Here is an 18,315-nt window from a genome sequence, read left to right as displayed (position 1 = left end):
CATGGAACAGCAATGTACATAGGTTAGAAAATGTGTTATTTTGCCACGTTAGGAAATAAAAACAAAATCCTGCTACTATCTGCAATTTTATAACAGAAGCACGTTTCAACACGATACAAACCACAAAGGATCTTCAAGGATAGTTGTCTAAATGGAGTATATTTAACGTTAAGGAAAATCTTGCTATATTATTCTTATTTTTCTCATTTTACCTCACTACATTAGTTTTCTATTGATGCTGCAACAAATGTCCACAAATTTAAACACCACAACCACACATTGTCTCACAGTCCATGGTCCATAAGTCCAGGCCTGCATGACTCTGCTGAAACCTCTGCTCAGAGCTTCCCAAGGCCAAAATCAAGGTGTTAGCTGGGCTGGGTTCTGGAGGCCCGACTATTCAGATTATTGGCAGAATTCAGCTTCAAGCCAACAATAGCACATCAAGTACATCTCATGCTTTGAATCTCTGATTACCCCTCTGCTGTCAGCCAGAAAACATCTCTGCTTTTCAGGGCTTGTGTGGATACGTTGGGCCACCTGGGTAACACTTTAGGGTCAGCTGATCAGTAACCTTAATCACATCTTCAAAGTCCCATTTGCCACAAAACATAACAGATTCCTGAGAGTAAGACCATGGATGTCATGGGAGCCAGAACTCTGCCCTCCACACAGCTTGGTGAAAACTAAGTCAGATAAACTTTTGCAGCTCAAATACCCGTGGCCAAATATGCTCAGATTTTTGAGTTGACGTATTCAAAAGGTATCTGTTTGTGAGAAGCCAGGACATCATTATTAATGAAGACTCTTGCAGGGACTTGGTACTGGGGAAATGTTTGCTGAACAAACAGGTATTAATAAGTTCATTGTTGCTAATATTATTTTAATGCAACTTTGATTATAAATCTTATGGTACTGTATCATCATTGTCATTAGTACAGATTAGAAAGCAAACTAAAGTCATTATAGGAATGTATTAAAATGGAAAATGATTCAGTAAATCATGTTAGAAACAATTAAAACATGAACTGCTCTGTTATATCTGCCTGTGCTCTGCCCACGAAGGGAAGCGTTGCTTTCAATCAAGGAACAGGAACAATTATTAGAGGGCCCCAAGAAACAACAAGAATTTCATCTTTCTTCCTCCTGATCTCCCTCCTTCCTTCTTCCTTCCTTCCCATCTTTCTCTCCTTCTCTTTTTCTTGACAAAAAGAAAAATTAGCTTGGCTAATTTTTATGCCTGCTAAGCCACTTCAGTCATGGCCAACTCTTTGCGACCCTATGGACTGTAACCTGTCAGGCTCCTCTGTCCATGGGACTCTCCAGGCAACAATACTGGAGTGGGTTGCCATGCTCTCTTCCAGGGGATCTTCCCGCCCAGGGATCTAACCCACATGTCTTAAGTCTTCTGCATTGGCAGGCAGGTTCTTTACCACTAGTGCCGCCTAGGAAGCCAGGTAGCTAAAAAATTTTAAATTAAATTAAAAATTTCAATCATTACTATCCACACCCTAGGCTGACGTTCAGAGTGCTCTTTGGCCTTAGCCCAGGCCACTTTGTCCTCATCCTAGGTCTTAAGCACCCAGCCCCCGGAGCCCACCCTGGCACTCCCCCATGGTGCCTCTGCCCCAGCATTGAGCCCTGTCTACCCCCTACTGGGGCTGCCTGTACCCTTATCTCACTGGACAGTGAGATCTCTGAGGCCAGGAAGCACACATTGGCCATAGAACCAATCATGTTTCTATCCCTGTTGACGCCCACCATGGATCTCAGTCCAGAGTCTCTCAAACAGACAAGAAGAGAGCAACAGATACTACCCCACGTTGGCCGCACTTTACGGTCCCACTTTGAGGGGAAGGGAGGGGCAGCAAAGGGAATAAGGAAGACACAGAATGGACGAGAAGACAACACTAGGGAGAAAGTCATTGGGCCCCTCAGGCATCCAGCAGACCCTTCCTGAGTCCTTAGGGAGGCCCCTGGGTAAATCCTGGGGAGATAGGACCGGAAACAATGACCAAAAGCCTTGTCCTCAGGTGGCTTCTTTTTAATTAAAGGACAGTGAATATACAGACAAACAAAAGTAGAAAAGATGACTTCAGATAATTTTAGGAACTGCATCATAGCATTAAATAGGATGGCGTGTTAGAGAGTGACTGGGGGTGGGGACCATTTCCGGTAAGGCAACAGTGGAGACTTCCTTGAGGAGGTGACGGCTAAGCTGAGACTTGATGAGGAGTGAGCCATGCTGAGAACCAAGCAAATATTATTCTCGTCATAGTAAAAAGCAAGTGCCAAGGCCCAGAGGCAGGAAGGAAATTGCTTTTCCTTTCCAGGATCAAGAAGGAGGCTGGTGAGGCTGTACTTGGTGAGCGAGGGAGAGAGTGGAGGGAAATCAGGTCAGAGTGGGAGGCAGGACTAGATCTTGTGGCTTCTTGCATCCATTATGTTAAGGAGGGTGAAGAATATCATACCAAACTATAGTCAGTAATACAAAATGGTTATTATATAACCCAGTTAGAGCATTTTCTAACAGCCCTGCTTTAGGGTTATCTGATGGGGAGGAGGGTGAAATTTAAGGCCCAGGCATCTTACAATTCTCTAAAACTGGTAAGATGTGCTGGTTTTCAATAATTTCTTTTTCTGTCCCTAAAGGTGATAGCTTTATTGCCCCATGGGGCATTAACCAGTTTTGTATCTAATTTAGCAATCTTATTTCTTGTTTTTCCATTCCCTATAAAAAATCCCTATCTCAAATTTCCTTTTGAATCCACTTTGTTGTCCAGCAGATTCCCTTTATTAATGAGTTAAATAAAAGGTTGCTGTGTACCCACTATTGATTTTCATGAGAATTATGTTTTTAACCTTTTGAGAATTATATTCTGATAGGAGTTTGGGTTTTAAGTGCACAGAAAGCAGCAGAGTAAAAAGGACTAATTTATGTTTTACAAAGAAGCCTCAGACTGTGAGGTGATGAACAGGCTTAACTGGGTCTCAGGGGAGCAAGACACCCAGTTCGTAGCCAATCCCTCTGTCCAGGGAGAGACGGCCACTCGAGTGGATGAGAGAGGAGGAGGTGGAGAGGAGGGAGGTGGGCTGTGACTGACTCCCAACATGTGAGGACATTTGTCCTTGTTCATTTCCATAGTGGGTCACCAGAATCTGCTTTCCTCTCTCACGTGTGAGCTCCTTGGCAGGGGCTGTGTCCAAGTTTCTCTGTTTGTTCAGCCTCCAGTCCTGGGCTGAACACAGAGTGGTGCTTGGCGAGTGTCTGCTGAATGAATTCTTCCACTTAGATTCACCTCATGCTCCTCCTCCTTTTTTATTGTGATAAAATATATATAACATTTTAAAAATGCCACTTTATTTTTAGGTGTACAGTTCAGTGACATCAAGTATATTCACTCTATTGTGCAACTACCACCCCCCATCCATTTCTAAAATGTTTCCATCATCCCAAACTGAAACGGAACTCATTAAACACTACCCTCCCCATTTCCCCCTCCCCCAGCCCCCGGTAACTTTCTATCTTTGTGAATTTGACTGTTATAGTTCCCTCATCTAAGAGGAATTTTACATTTGCCTAGTTGTGTCTGGCTTATTTCACTTAGCATAATGCCTTCAAGTTTCATCCACGTTTTAGCATGTGTCAGAATTCCCTTTCTTTTTTAAGGCGGAAGAATACTCCATTGTTTGTGTAAATCACAGTTTGTTCATCCATTCATCTCTTGATGAATATTTGGGTTGTTTACACTTTTCGGCTACTGTGAATAATGCTGCTGTGAACATGGGTATACAAATATCTCTTTGAGTCCCTGCTTTCAGTTCTTTGGGTATATACCCAGAAGCAGAATGCTGGATCCTATAATTCTGTTGAATTCTGATTTGGAGAACTGCAGTATTGTTTTCTGTAGGAGCTGCACCATTTTACATTCCTACCAGCAATGCACGAAGATTTCAATTTCTCCACATCCTTGCCAATATTTATTGTTTTCTGCTTTTTTGATAATAGCCATCCTAATGGGTGTGGATTTATCCTCTTTTAAAATTCAGATGACCGTGATAGGAGAGGCCCAGGTTGAGGAGTTTTGGGGCCCTTTCCTCAGTGTGGTCTGAAGGAAGATAGCTAGGAGCCTGAGGTCCTAGATTTGGAGGGTGCTCAGAGGGAGAAGCAGGAAGAGGGGTACTGAGACCACACCTCACTGTGTTCACAGTATGGACTCAAGACTGGCTTAAAGCGAGGCCTCACGACGGGAGAACTGACACCCAGGTTTCCCATGAGGGAGCTCTGTTTGTGTGAATGCACCATAGGGCCCTTGTCCCTGGGGAAAGCTGTTTCTAATTTTGGCTTCTCTTTCTGTGTTGCTCCCCAGTGTGATAATGCAAAAGGGTTGAAAGCCTTCTACGATGCAATAAAATACGGGCCGAACCACTTGATGGTGTTTGGAGGAGTCTGTCCGTCTGTTACGTCCATCATCGCAGAGTCCCTCCAAGGCTGGAATCTGGTACAGGTAAGGTCTGGGCCACCTTTGGTTGGGGAGCTGTCTTTGGCCACTAGTCTTTCTCAGGGATGGTTCCTTGCCCAAGATGCTTCCTAAATTGCCAGGTTCAGTCCCCTGCTCTTTTCTGGATGATTGCACAGCCTCCCACTGTCCTCAGCTCCTGGCCTGATTCTCTGTCCTGTCCTGGCCAACACAGTGGGTCTCTAAAGGGTAGCCCTGACACCATCACTGTGTGTTTGAGATACATCAGTGACTCCCTAGCACGACTTTCAGGGCCATCGACATCCAGCTAGTCCTCCTATCCAGTCTCATCTTCTATCCCTGCCACTCACTCCATGTACCCAGCTTTCCTTAAGTACACCCAAGACCTTCAGGCCTCAGAATCCTGCTCTAGCTATTTCCTTAACCAGGTGATCCAGACCTCCCTCCCCCAATGAAATTATTCGGTCTGCTAAGACTGCCTTTCTCCTTGGTTAAGCCTTTCCTGGCACTTCTGGCTGTTACTCACTCTTTACACTGGCAAATGTTATACACTGTCAAATGTTTCACCAGTGGGTATATGGTCTGTTGCAGGTGAAAATCACCAGTGCTAACACTTATTTGGAATGTGAGAGAAAAATATAAAAAATGCGAACCTAGGATGAGTGGTGGCCCAGGCACATGTTTTATTTCTTTGCTTCATCCATCCATCTGCCATCCATTCATCCATGCAACAAATATAATACAACTTACTATGTGCCTGGAATTTGGATAGACACTGGGGATATAGTGTTGGACAGGACAGGCATGGTTCCTACCCTTTCAGAGCTTTCATTCTAGGAGGGAGGCAGGCAGTAAGCAAATAAACAAGTAGTAATAATACTAAGAGCAATACTTGTATAGTATGTATGTCGGACTTGCAACATATCAGACACCATTCTGAGCTTGTATTTTCATTAACTCATTTACTGACTATAACTGCTGTATGCTGTCGGTACTATTAGTATCCCATTTTATAGATAAGGAGCCAAGGCACCCAGAAGCTAAATAACTTGCCCAAGGACCCACAACTCATAGGTAATACAGCCAAGATTTAAACTCAGGCAGTTTGACCCTTGAAATAAGATTGGGGTAAGGAAACGGCTAGAATAGAGGTAAACAGGGTGAGGGGATAGACAGTGGCTGTCCCCTCAACAGGAAAGGCCCCTCGGAGGAGCTTGGACCTGAAGGGCGAGAAAGGGTTGGTTGGATGAAGTCAGGATGTAATAGCAAATGCAGACAGCCTGTGAGGGGAACGAACCTGGCTTGTTGGGGGAACAGCAAAGAGGTCATTGGGGCTGGAGTGTGGGAGTGGTGGGTGGGGGGTCAGGGTGGTGAGAATGACAATGAAGGGGTGGGCAGGAGCCAATCCCCAGGGAAGTCTGGTTTCATTCTGTTCATGGTGATTGAAGTCTTCTCTGAGTCCAGCCCTGGGTGTATGGGGTGCTGAGGGTAGAGCCCCAAGCTGGTGGCCCAGAGGGAGGGAAGCAGCAGTGGCAGAGCTGTGACAGGGAAGGGTGGGGTCCCAAGGGAGAGCCACCCACTCAGCCAGCCCTGGGTTCAGGAGGGCTTCTCAGGGGAGGTGACGTGGAGCTGGCTGCAAGGGAGGAGAGGGCGTTGGACAGCTGGTGACGTGGGGGAGAGCGCTGCTGACAGAGGAAACTGGGCGGGCAAAAGCGGGAGGTGGGAAGGAACGTGGGCTCGGGGAGCAGTGAGTCATTCACTGTGGCCGGAGCAGGCCACGCTGAGTGTGGGCGAATGCAACCATGGTTGAGGCCGGGAAAGCAGCTCAGCGTGCTTTGGTGCAAACCTAGCCACATGATGGGACGCAGCGCGGTTCAAGTGTGCCGAGGGCCCCTGGCTTCCCAGGGGCACCTGTCTGTGGTGCCGCAGACAGCCTTGAGACCTTAGTGGAATCAAGAACCTTCTCTGTCCTTGAGCAGCCTCCCCAGCTCCCAGGAGCACACCAGACTCCTGCTGGTTGCGCCCAGTGCTGCCTCTCTAAACCTCAGCCTTCCCGTGTACAGCAGGGCAGTAGAGGGTGGACCTCACAGGGCTGCTGTGTGGGCTGAACTGTTAAACAGGGATTAGAACCGTGCCCTGGCATGTCCTCAGCAATAAGGGTTTCTTGCTTTATTGTTGTCGACACCCCTGCCCCGCCTTCTGCTGCTCCCAGAGTTGAATACCCACTTGAATACCCCCACTACGTAGCATTCCTTGTCTTTCCTGAAACACTGTTCCCACCACCTGAAATATCCCATTCTCCCCGTGACCTATATGCCAAGACCAATCCAATCTCAGAGGTCCAGATTAAATGCTGCCTCATCTAGGAAGCCTTTCCTTATTGCACTGTCCAAAGTAGCCGCTCTGGAAATTCTTTTCCTCCTTTCCCCTGTTTATTTCTAGCAGAGCATGTACACCGCCCACCCCACCCCAAACCCTCCCCTCCTCTTAGGACTTTGCGGATATGGGGACGTATTTAGTTGGGCTGTGAATTCCTTGAGGACAGAAAACGGACCTGGGTTACTCCTGTTTTTTCTGGTGCCTCTCACTTCACAGATCTTATTAGGTGTCTATTGAGTAGTCAGAGGGAGGGAGGCTCCGAGGGATGGAAGGATCTGCAGATGGATGTTTTGCCCCAACATGAGAGACCACGTTCCCTGGAAAATCTCCATCCAGAGAGGAATCTAGGAGCTTCCTGGACTTCTCATAGCCTCACTTGGAACTGTCTGCCCCTCAGAATTCTCTAGGAGCTGCAGGAGCAAGCACAGTGTTGCACACTCCTGGCTTGGCAGCTAGTAGCTCTGCAGCCTTAGTATGCACAAGAGGGCCTCTGGCCTAGAGAAGTTGACAAGACAAGAAATGGGTTATGAGGTGCGGGCTGTGTTATTTATTGCTTCCCTGATGGCTCAGTGGGTAAAGAATCTGCCTGCAATGCAGGAGACAGGAAATGCTGATTCGATCCCTGGGTCAGGAAGATCCTCTAGAGGAAATGACAACCCACTCCAGTATTCTCGCCTGAAAAATCCCATGGACAGAGGAGACTGGCGGGTCCGTAGGGTCTCAAAGAATCGGATAAGACTGAAGCGACTTAGCACTCATACATACAAGGCAGAAACAGTATATCTGTGGTAATACAATTTCACGAGTGTGGTAGAATTAGGAAAAATACAGGTTTCTTAGGAGAATGATAATGAAAAAAAGATTGAGGAACGTATATGGTTCTACATCACTTCCATGTCACATACCTTGTTCCATTAATAAGTGAATTACACTGTGCAGAGAATAGTCTATCCTGTATCCAGGTGTTTCCTACTAGACTATAAGCTTCTTGGGGGCAGAGGACTCTCATTTTCTTCATCTCCTAGTTACCAGTGCCTATCACAAGGCGTGCCTGGTACCAAGTAGGTCCTCACAGAGTGCTACACTGAACTAAGTGCAGGGAATAAGCTGAGGACTCTGAAACCCTCCATGGCAGAGTTTCTCACAATGTGGACTTGACCACGAAGAGGCCAAGGACTTGGGAGAAAAATGCAGATCCTCAGCCTCCAGCTCAGCAGAATCCCTCTGCATTGTCAACAGGGTGATTCTCATACTCCATCCCCCCCTGCCCTAGGCATCTGCTACCAGACTCTGGGGCAGATCCAGGGCTCCAGCTGTGCATGGGTGAGGGACACCGAGGGGCTAAGAACTGGGCAGTGCCCAGCAATTTGGCGAGTTCCAGGGACCTGAATCACAGGGTGAGCTCAGAATAGACTTCTCCCAGCCTGAGAAGCCAGGCAAGGAGAAGGTAGGAACAAAGATGTGGGTCCCAATGGAGAGTAGCTCTGGAGGATTTCTGCGCCCCCTACTCTTTGAGAACACAGCCCCACTTGCTGTGGATTGGATTCTGGGGGTCCTCTGCCCCCTCCCCCGCCCCCTGAGGCTGAGTTTGAAAAGACGGTGGGTGAGTGAGTCTGCCATTGCTCAAGGGATTTGATCAATCCCTTAACTTATTCAAAACTGGGCTCTGAAACAGAGTTTCACAAATGGGAAAATGCATGTAATTTGTGTAATTGAAAAGGAGCTCTGACTGCCCTTTAGGGGAACAATGCTTGCTGGACAGAGACAGTCTGGAATGCGCAATCAGTTGCTTCTGTTTCCTGGTGCTACAAAAATAGAGATTTGCGCCACAAAGGGGTGAAAATTCATCCTGGTGCTAAAATCAGTTAAATTTAACTTTTGCCTTTTGCTGGGCTTCTTGATTCATGGTTGCTGCATCAAGAGGCTAATATTGTTTAAGTCGTGATGTGAGTCACTGGGAGCGTCAGCTCCTCCAACTAGAGGGGAGGATCTTCATGGAGTCTAGGGCAGGCAATGCGGGCTCTGTCCCTGTCGTCCTGGTCAGATCCCATTCAGGGTGCGGGCTCAGATCTGGGCCTCACCTCAGGGGAAGCCCACCAGGGTATGGCCTTGGGGGCATCTGGGGAGGGTAGAGTTCTGGCTGTTGGAGAACTGAGAATGTTCAGACTGGAGAGCCTGCAGGGCGCTGGGGAGGACAGAGGAGTCCTAGCTGCCTGAGCTGCATGGCTCTTTGAGAGACGTTGCCGGGTTTCTGAGATGTGGGTGGGGAGATGCAGGAGCATGGCTGAAGTGAGAGGGAAGCAGGGCTTCCCTGCAGTCATGCCCTTGCTGCTGGAGGCATCGGGCACAGAGCAGGCTTCCTGGCTGCGAAGTAGTGAGTTCCCTGTTGCCCCGTTGCCCCGCACATTCTGGTCTCATCCAGTCCTACTGTTAGGGAGATTTAATACCCAGAGTAGGCATACACCAGGTTGCTGACTGTCACACTATATGGTGAGCGTCTTTTATGAGGGCCAAAGATGTGCTCGTGTTAGTGCAAATTTCCGGGCTCCACGCTGAGCAGGTCCAGGTTAAGGGATTCATCACAGCCTTCAAGGATGGTGGACCCCACTCCTCACCCCCACTGTCGTTTCAGGTGGCACAGATGCAGTTGGTTTCTGGGAACTTGCTAGGCCAGGCGATCTCTAAGTCCTGCTCGTTTCCCAGACCTCAGAATGCTGATGAGTGCTGCTGGCTCACACAAGTTTAATTTACGCAGCCCCGGTTGGAAAGAGGACATGGAGACAGCAGGTGCTGCTGCTGGGGCCAGCATCCCAGGACAAAGCCCTCAGCCCATGGCGTGGCAAGAAGTTCTCCTTCACCTCGCCCCTCTCTTTGTCACCCACCTGCTCCTTCATCCAGCGGCCACTTACAGGCTGTCTCCTCAGTCCGTGGTCCCTCCGCCTGGCAGAGCTTGCTCATTCTTCCAGATGCGGTTTGGCCGCTTCTTCCTCTGTGAAGCTTCCTGTTCCTTCCCCCGTGCTCCCTTACCTGCCTAGTTTTCCCATGGCGTTTGCTGCCTTGTGCATGCGCCTCCTTCCACCCCCGCCCTCAAGCGGCCAGAGGTCAGGGCCTGGTGTGGTCCTGACTCAGATCCTGAGTGGTCCCTGGAGCTGGATGCCTGACTTCTGCACCTTAGGCTCATTCCTAATGATGAGGGCAGACTCAGATTCAGACTCAGAGGGACCCGAGGGCTTTCCAGCTGCAGCCCCTTGGTAAAAGGACATGAAAGGACATCTGAAATGATCTCTGGCTTGGCTTTAGCCCACATCTCGCATTTCTGGCCCTGATGCTCTGTAACTGATATGCTTCCTTTGAAAATGTTTTCAGACCTGCTCAGAATCCTTTCCTCGGAGATCTGAAGGTGGCTAGCTTCTGACTCTGCCTTGCACAGTTTTGGAGATGTTCTATAAACCTCCCCCAATGTAGTCTGTCCCCCTGAAAGCATGGAGCCTGGGGATGAGTGGGAGGATTTGGATCTGGGTGGGGAAGATGGAGACAGGGTAGCCTGAACAAGAGATGGAAGCAAAGCCAGCAAAAATGCAAGAGATGTGGCCAGAGAGGGTTCACACTCTGAGACCAGGACAAAATTCTTTCTAGGGAGTGAGATGATAGTGGTCTCAGCTTGCAGACAGAAATAGTCTCGCTGATGAAAATAAAGTCAGGTTCCTGAAGGGATAAAGGGCTGCTTGCTGGAAAATGCAAACACTCTTTCGTCAAGAACCGTATCCCGCAGAGCCTGTCCTTTAAAAGGCAGCTGGAGCAGATTATTAAATTGCAGATGCGTTTCTCCTGGCACTGTCCCAAGCCTCCCCTCAGCGGGTAGCCCACCCTGCCCCCTGGACGGCCCCGACACTCCCTCGAGGACCTTCCTGGGCAGGACCATTACAGTTTGTGTGATGGGGCGGTCTCCTTGGCAGAGCTCTCATGAGGGAGGGGAGGTGAGGAGGGCATGTGGACGGGAGAACCCTGACTGTGTAAATGTTGGCACATTTAGGACTTGATTTCTGAAAAATCTGAATCATGCTTGGTTTTGACATTAAAAAAACAAATCTGTGAAAACCCTTAAATCAGGCCCTTTGCTATTTACTGAATTCTAGCATAGCTCTAAACTGTTGGTCAATGCCATTTCTGTTATAGGAACAGAAAATTTGTCATCTGACTTGATTTTCTCACGTGATTATCTTATGAAAGCTATTGGTTGCCTGAGAAATAAAGAGGCCGTTTCTTACTTAGCTGTGGTTTGTGGACTTTGGTATGTATTCATAGAAAGGCATCAGGTCTTTAGCAATCACTGGGTCTGTTCTCTCCCCTGTATAGACTGGGAGCAGAGGCCCAAAGTGGGTAGGATCTTAACCAAGTGCTCACAGCAAAGCTGGATCCCGTGGCTCACTCTCCAGGGCTTTGTAATTACCCCCTGGTCTTATTTTCTCTTTCTCAGCCTCACTTTTTTCTCTCATGTAAAATGGAAATAGCAAAGTAGCCTCATATGTTCTGTACAGCTGTGAGAATCAATGAAGGTGTTTCCTTTTTTAGCTGAAAGCACCTTTAGAGACTGCAGAACAGTAGCTGCTCTTATGATGTCATGATATGACAATGTCACAGTGAGAGAGACTCCTCCCAGAAGCAGACCTCTGATGATAGCCCCCATTTTGCATCAACAGCAAAGGTTACTTACTCTGGCACTGCAGATCCGAAACAAAGACATAGCGGGCAGGATGGGGGTTCTTCAGCAAGACACTCAAAGTGCACATGACCTCTGCTTCTCAGCCCTCTAGGGTCAAAATCCAACAGGCTGGAATCCTGCCACCGCCCAGCCCACGTGACTGCCACGCCCTTGCCATAGAGTGGGCGATGGGAACTGTGGACCTGATTGAAAACCACTTAGGAGCTGTGGCGTGCTTAGGCATGGCTAGGAACTTTGCTGCTGCTGCACAGCTCTCTAAGAAAGAGAATGGAGGCCAATAATCCAGGGCGGGTTGGAGCCATTTCTTGGCACTGGTCTCCAGAGGGGCCATTTAGCACATTAATAATCTATGAGATGCTTCCACCTTCTGGATTCATTAAAAAAAGAAAGAAAGAAAGGTGGGGGAGGAGAAAGAGAAGAAATATTAAAAGCGTGCACTATGGGCTATGTGGCGGGGGGTGGGGAAACCCTGAGGACTGGAGATTACGGATGGCCCTTCATGTCAGTGACATTGGAGGCCTGGTGCAGTAAAGGAAGGTTCTGAGAGCACGTGGAGGGGCGTTCATGAGGGGATCGAAGGTTTCCAGCTATTGGTTTGCATGCAAATGGGTGGGAGGAAGTATGAGCCCTCAGCCAGGATCCTGGCAGAACCCATTGATAGTCTGTGGGGAAAGGAAAGTGCACTGTTTCCGTTCATTCATGCTCATATTTACTTATTCATTCCTTTATTTAACAAGTGCAGTGCCTGCTGTGCACTCTCCCACACCAGCGCAAATTCCACTGCTCAATGCTGCTACCCCAGGACAGGTGGGTGTTGGCAGAAGAGCAGTTAGGCCTAGTAGCCAGAACAGAGGCCGGGAATCTAGAAGCTCTGGGTCTTTGTCCCTCCTATGTCTCTCTCTGATAGTAGGCTTGGGCAAATTGGCAAGCTCCTGGAGCCTCACAGAACTCATCTGTGAAATGGGCTAACTAAACCTGCCCTTCTGGGGCCCCTGAGAACATCAGGTAGGACAGGGAAGGCGGAGCAGCTGATGGCCCTTTTCAGACTGCAGCCCCTATAGATTAAGGTTCATGTTACCATTACTGACGCTTTTGGCATCTGAAATACCAGCCAGGCCCCAGGCAAGGGGAAACTCCTTGAAAAACTATGTCTCCATTTGTCTCTAGATTAAAAGGTTTGTGGGTGAAATGAACTATCACAAACCGGGAAGGTGATTCAGAACAGTGAGATTAAAACAGAGACCCTGCAGGAGAGGCCAAACAAGCCCAAGGCATCTGTAAGCAACGTGCACACCCTCTTTCCTGGTTGAGTTTTCAGAGAAGCAGAAGCAAAGAAGGGCACGATGTTATCGAGTGCATAGCGGTCTCCAGTCTATTCCTGCCAACGACCCAACCCATATCTTTCTTGTCCATCTGCTAAAAGATTCAATTCAGGGTTCTGACCCCCATTTTTAATTCAAGACCACGGTATCTAAAGTAATATCAGTTCCCAGCGTGTAACTCCAATGGCCTCATTGTTGATGCGTCTCTCACCGCCTGGAAATATGCTGGGTGTAAATAATTCATTCTAAATAAATAAATTACTCGCACTGCTTACGGTACGGCTGATGCTGCTAGGAAGCAGCACAACTGCACATTATGTTGAGTCGAGTCTGGAATTACAAGTTGAATCTGGAAAGAACTGGAAAGGGAATCAGAAAAGGAAGTCCCTCCAGGAGGACCAGTGTCACCAGTAAAACAGGGTGACAGGACAAAGTACACGTGTGCTCGGTCGTGTCCGACTCTTTGTGACCCCATGGACTGTAGCCCACTAGGTTCCTCTGTCTGGGGGATTCTCAGGCAAGAATGCTGGAGCGGATTGCAATTTCCTTCTCCAATGCATGAAAGTGAAAAGTGAAAGTGAAGTCGCTCAGTCGTGTCCGACTCGTCTCGACCCGATGGACTGCAGCCTACCAGGCTCCTCCGTCCGTGGGATTTTCCAGGCAAGAGTACTGGAGTGGGGTGCCATCGCCTTTTCCAGATTCAGGCTGAGGATCCGCTTTTGGAATGTCAGAGTGGAAATGCAGTTGCAGTACTGTTCTCAGCTCCTCTGGACATCCGTGCAGTCAGCATCAGGGACCACAGGGCTCTTGTCTAACTGTGCTGCTCGAGCCTTAGTGTGACAGGCTTACCTGGGAGGCTCTCTCAGCAATGGTGGCCAGGAGCACACAGGGGACCTGTAGTTCCACGCAGGGAACAAAGGAGAGGGCACTGGGTCAACACGAGGACTCCTGGCTGGCCATCCTGGGCCTGCCGTCTTCAGCTGGATGGCTTTATGCAAACCACCTCCCCTTGCTGGAGCCTGAACATCCTATCTGTGATTGTCTGCCTTCCTCCCAGGACTGTGGTGACACTCGTGTGGGGCAAAGCCTGGGGTGTTTGGTTGCTCTGGGGCAAAAAAAACAGGGTTTGTGTTACAGTGTGGCACTGACGGCCCCTTCCTTGTCCTGTTTGATAAGGTGGGCTTGTGCCCATTTGTATAGATGAGGAAACGGAGGCCCAGAGGGGCTAACATGCTTGGCCAACTCTTAATAATAGCAGTGTTTTTCTTGGGCTTTGGTCACATGGGCTGGGATTCCCATCCAGGCTCTGGAACTTGTTAGCAGGTGGTCATGGACAGAGAACCCTGGTGTGCTGCAGTCCATGGGGTCGTAAAGAGTCAGACATGACCGAGTGACTGAACTGAGCTGTTTGGCAGATTACTTAGCCTTTCCCATGCTCGGCTCCTTGTTCGTGACCTCGGTGGCACTGTGCTGACCTGGCTGGTTGTAAGATGACCTGATATGACCCATGCTCATACTCCTTCAAGGACCAGGGCACCCACATGGCCTCCTGCTCTGCCTCCCAGCTAGGGGCAGGGTCGTGGGGTCTGGGCCGGCTCCCTAAGGCTGGTTGTGTAGCCTCGGTGCATCCCTTTCTGGGCCCCTATCATCGACGGAGAGGGGTGGGCCAGCTGATGGGCCAGATAACCTTGATAGTTGTGTCCTGATTCTCTGTATCTCCTGTGGCTCAGAGCCATCAGCACCTGCCTTCACCCTGGTAGCTTCCCTCCTGGGCCCTGCATGCGATTCCCTCCCCCAGGGGCTCACAGCCTGGGGCCTGGTTATCCTTCCATTTCTAAGCGGCTTACCACTTAGGCGTGGCAGTATGCCCCAGAGCTCTCCAGGCAGAAAACCCTGCCCTGCAAGGGGGAGGAAGTGACCCCAGAGAGGTGAGACAGCCTGCATGAGGTCACACCGCAAATGGTGACAGAGCTGCGGTGCCAGCATTCTGTTGGGTCCCCCTCTCTTCCCTCCCTGTATTCTGAGGGATAGAACCTGCTCTATGCAGCTCCAAGGCCCTTGCCTATGCTGTGTCCACTGCTCGTGCCCTCTCGATTCCCCTCTGCACCTGGCAGAGTCCTCTGCATTTTCTGATATTTAGTTCAAGTGCCGTCTCCTTGCAGATCTCTGATCTTCCCCACCCTGCTCCAGCTGTAGGAGCTCCTTGCCACCTCTCTTTGCCTTTTCTTCACTTATTTCATCTCTGCCATTTCTTCAGTATATTGCAGTTCTCTGATGAGGTTTGCATGTTACCCACCACACTGTGAACTCCTTCTGTGAACTCCTTGAGTCCTGGCTGTACCCAAAGGACCTTGTATAGGACCTGGCACTTAGTCAGTACTCAGAAAGCATGAGTGAACACATCTGGGTGGCATGTTACAAAACCAATTTGCAGTACCACTGGCCTACATTTCAATGGCCTTGGCCATGGGGCAGGCACAGTTCTAAACACTGCATAAATGAGCTCATTTTCTCCACACACCAACCCCACGAGCTGGACACACTCTCCTCATTTCACAGATGAAGAGACAGAGGCACAGAGAGCCTTGTGTCTTGCCAAGGGATTGCCGGCATGAAGTAGCTGTGGAGCCTGTGCTGGCCTCCGCTGGTGCACTGCCTCTCACAGCTTCATCCAGTCCTCAGGGCAACACTGTGGAGAGGGAAGAACGGGTGTCATCCTAGTGAGGCGGAATGAGGAAAATGAGATGCAAAGAGCAAGACTTTCCCTGCTTCCTGCTGCGAGCAGACCTCAGGGTGTAGGAGTGGGGGCTCCCTCCATGTCTCTGGGGTTCCTCCCCAGCCCAACTTGCCTGTCAGCAGATGATGACCCAGACTGGTGTGAGTCTCTCTGTGTAGACCTGTGTTCTCCTTGTAAATCATTCATGATGTGCATGCACACACACACACTTTTAGACTCATCCAGTAACTTGTTGTATATAAAAAATGAATGGTTCCTTTGAACTCAGAAAATAGATGGACTGGTTGTCATAAAAATCAATAACATGCTAAGTATTTCAAGCATATAGTACTTAGAGTTCTCCTCTTGGTGGTTTTGTAATGAATGGCTTGATTTTTTTTTAAATAGAGCATAGCCTACTTTCGTTTTGAATTATACAGAAGGCTTTTGCCTTGAATCTGTTTACTAAGAAGATTAAATAATTGATTATTTCCCTGATGCCGAGATTGAGCCTTATTCAGTAGGAAGCGCTCAACTTAAGAAAAACAATCTGAGGTCAGGTGATTATTGAGACATTATGTCCAGATGCAGATATAGGCATCATTTTCTCAAACTTCCCCCAGCTTCCCACACAGACTGTTAACATGGCTTTGCTTAACCAGAAAACAGCTCCCTTCTTGTCCTGGGTTTCTTCGAAAACCCCAGGTGCCTTGCTAGAGTAATGGGTGCCTAGACCCTCGGCACAGCAAAACAGCCCAGCCCGACCCTGCACCCACACTAGCAAGAAGGGATCTTTGCTCAGTTCTCAGTTTCAACACCGCTTCTCTGGAAAGCCTTTCTAGGCAGATCACAGCCTCCAATAGACGCGTCCATGGCACCTGCCGCTCCCAGCCCTGCAGTATCATCGCAGGTTCAATTCCTGGTTCAGTGTTGAGCCTGCCTGAGTGCTGTCAGCTCCCTTCATGAGGGTGAGACCACATCTCCTTTGCAGGCACAGTTGGAATCCCAGAGCCAGCATGTGGCCTGGAATACAGGAGAACCTCCAAGGACTCCTTGTTTTGTTTTTGTTTGGGAGTTCCTTCTTTCTTAATCTCTCACTTTTAGGAAAGTAACATTGTGAAATAATGGATTTTTAAAAATATATTAAATGGACTGTATTCCAATCAGTTGCAGACATTATTTTTTTAATATAGACATTAAAGCCATTTTCCTGCTCTACTTATATTTCTGACTTTCCTTCTTTCCAGCTTTTTATTTTGAAAAATTTCAAACCCGTCAAAAAAGTTAAAAGCGAGTACAGTGAACCTCATGCACCCTTTATGTAGATTCTCCAGTTGTTTGCATTTTGCCCTATGCGTTTCCCTATCTCTCTCTCTCCCTCTGCCTGACCCTGCCACTACACTCTTATTTTTTGTTAAAGCACTTGACAATACTTTGCAGAGGCAATATTTCATCCCTAAATATGTCAGCATGAATTTCCTAAGAGCAATTATATTCTCTTATTTAACAATAGTATAATTATCACATCTAAAAAACTAACAGTGATACAATAATGCTACCTAATATATGGTCCGTATTCAAATTTTCCAACTTGTCCTCAAAATGTACCTTTTGCCATTTGTCAAGGTAGGTGGGAAGGGATCAAGGGTCCAGCTGGGAGGATGTGTTAGGTTTGTTATCATGTGCTGAGTCTCTTTAACCTAGAACATTCCTCCTACTTTGGTGGGAATTGGGGTGGGGGATGCTTTTGGGATATTGACCTTCTTGAAAATCCCAAGCTAGTTGTTTTATAAACTGTCCCACAGGACCAGAATCTGAATTTGTTTCTTCACAGTTAGATTCAGGTTAAGCAGTTTGGGCAAGGTGAAGCTACATTTTTTATATCAGTGCAGCGTGTCAGGAGGCCCACGTGTGAACTCTTATCAGTGATGCTAAGTTTGATCACTAGGTTAAAGTGGTATCTGCTACATTTGTTGTAACAATACCTTTTCCCCTTAGTAATTTTGATGTAATCTGTGGGGTGAAACTTTGAGACCATGTGAATATCCTGTCCCCCATGATCTTTGGTTTTAGCATCTGTTGATGGTCCTTGCCTGAATATTGTTAATTATATTGGGGTTGCAAAATGGTCATTTTCTAGTTCTATTTTTCCTTCCACATTTCAGCTGATATTCTTATCTACAGAAGAGTGTTCCCTTTTGACCATTTCTCTCTTTCCTCCTGCCCGCTTCTTTCCCTTCCTCCTTTCTCTGCTGTCAGTCTGGGTGCTTACTATTTTACCTGCCTTAGCCAGAGAAGGCAATGGCACCCCATTCCAGTACTCTTGCCTGGAAAATCCCATGGACGGAGGAGCCTGGAAGGCCGCAGTCCATGGGGTCGCTGAGGGTCAGAAACGGCTGAGCGACTTAGCAGCAGCAGCAGCAGACTTGGAATCAACTGTTTCTCCCAAGAGCCCTGATTCTTTCTGATGGGGAATCATGCATGCTAGGCATGCTCATTGCCACTGGGGTTCACTGCTTCTAGGTTTTTTCAGTGAATTCAGGTTCAAACTATAATTTTTAATGTTTTAAACAAAAAAATGTTTAATTTGAATCTGACCATCAGAATATAATCATGCAAATATAGAACATCCTACAATTCACCTGGCCTGGATTCTTCCAAAAAGTTAATGTTGCAGAAAATAAGAACAGTGGC

At 48.1% G+C, this 18,315-nt stretch overlaps 1 protein-coding gene across 1 annotated transcript in view; it reads left to right on the top strand.

The window, feature by feature from the left end:
• The window catches only part of GABBR2 (gamma-aminobutyric acid type B receptor subunit 2), a 368,988-nt gene that overhangs the window by 113,161 nt on the left and 237,512 nt on the right, over window positions 1–18,315 (top strand). The window contains exon 2 of the mRNA XM_061425770.1: window positions 4,371–4,508. Coding sequence (XP_061281754.1) covers window positions 4,371–4,508 — 138 coding nt within the window. The remainder of the gene's footprint in view (window positions 1–4,370; window positions 4,509–18,315) is intronic.

The sequence above is a fragment of the Bos javanicus genome, chromosome 8 (genome assembly GCF_032452875.1).
Source record: "Bos javanicus breed banteng chromosome 8, ARS-OSU_banteng_1.0, whole genome shotgun sequence".
Taxonomy (NCBI): domain Eukaryota; kingdom Metazoa; phylum Chordata; class Mammalia; order Artiodactyla; family Bovidae; genus Bos; species Bos javanicus.
Note: the sequence above shows the minus strand (reverse complement) of the source record. Positions and strands in the feature narration are given on the sequence as shown.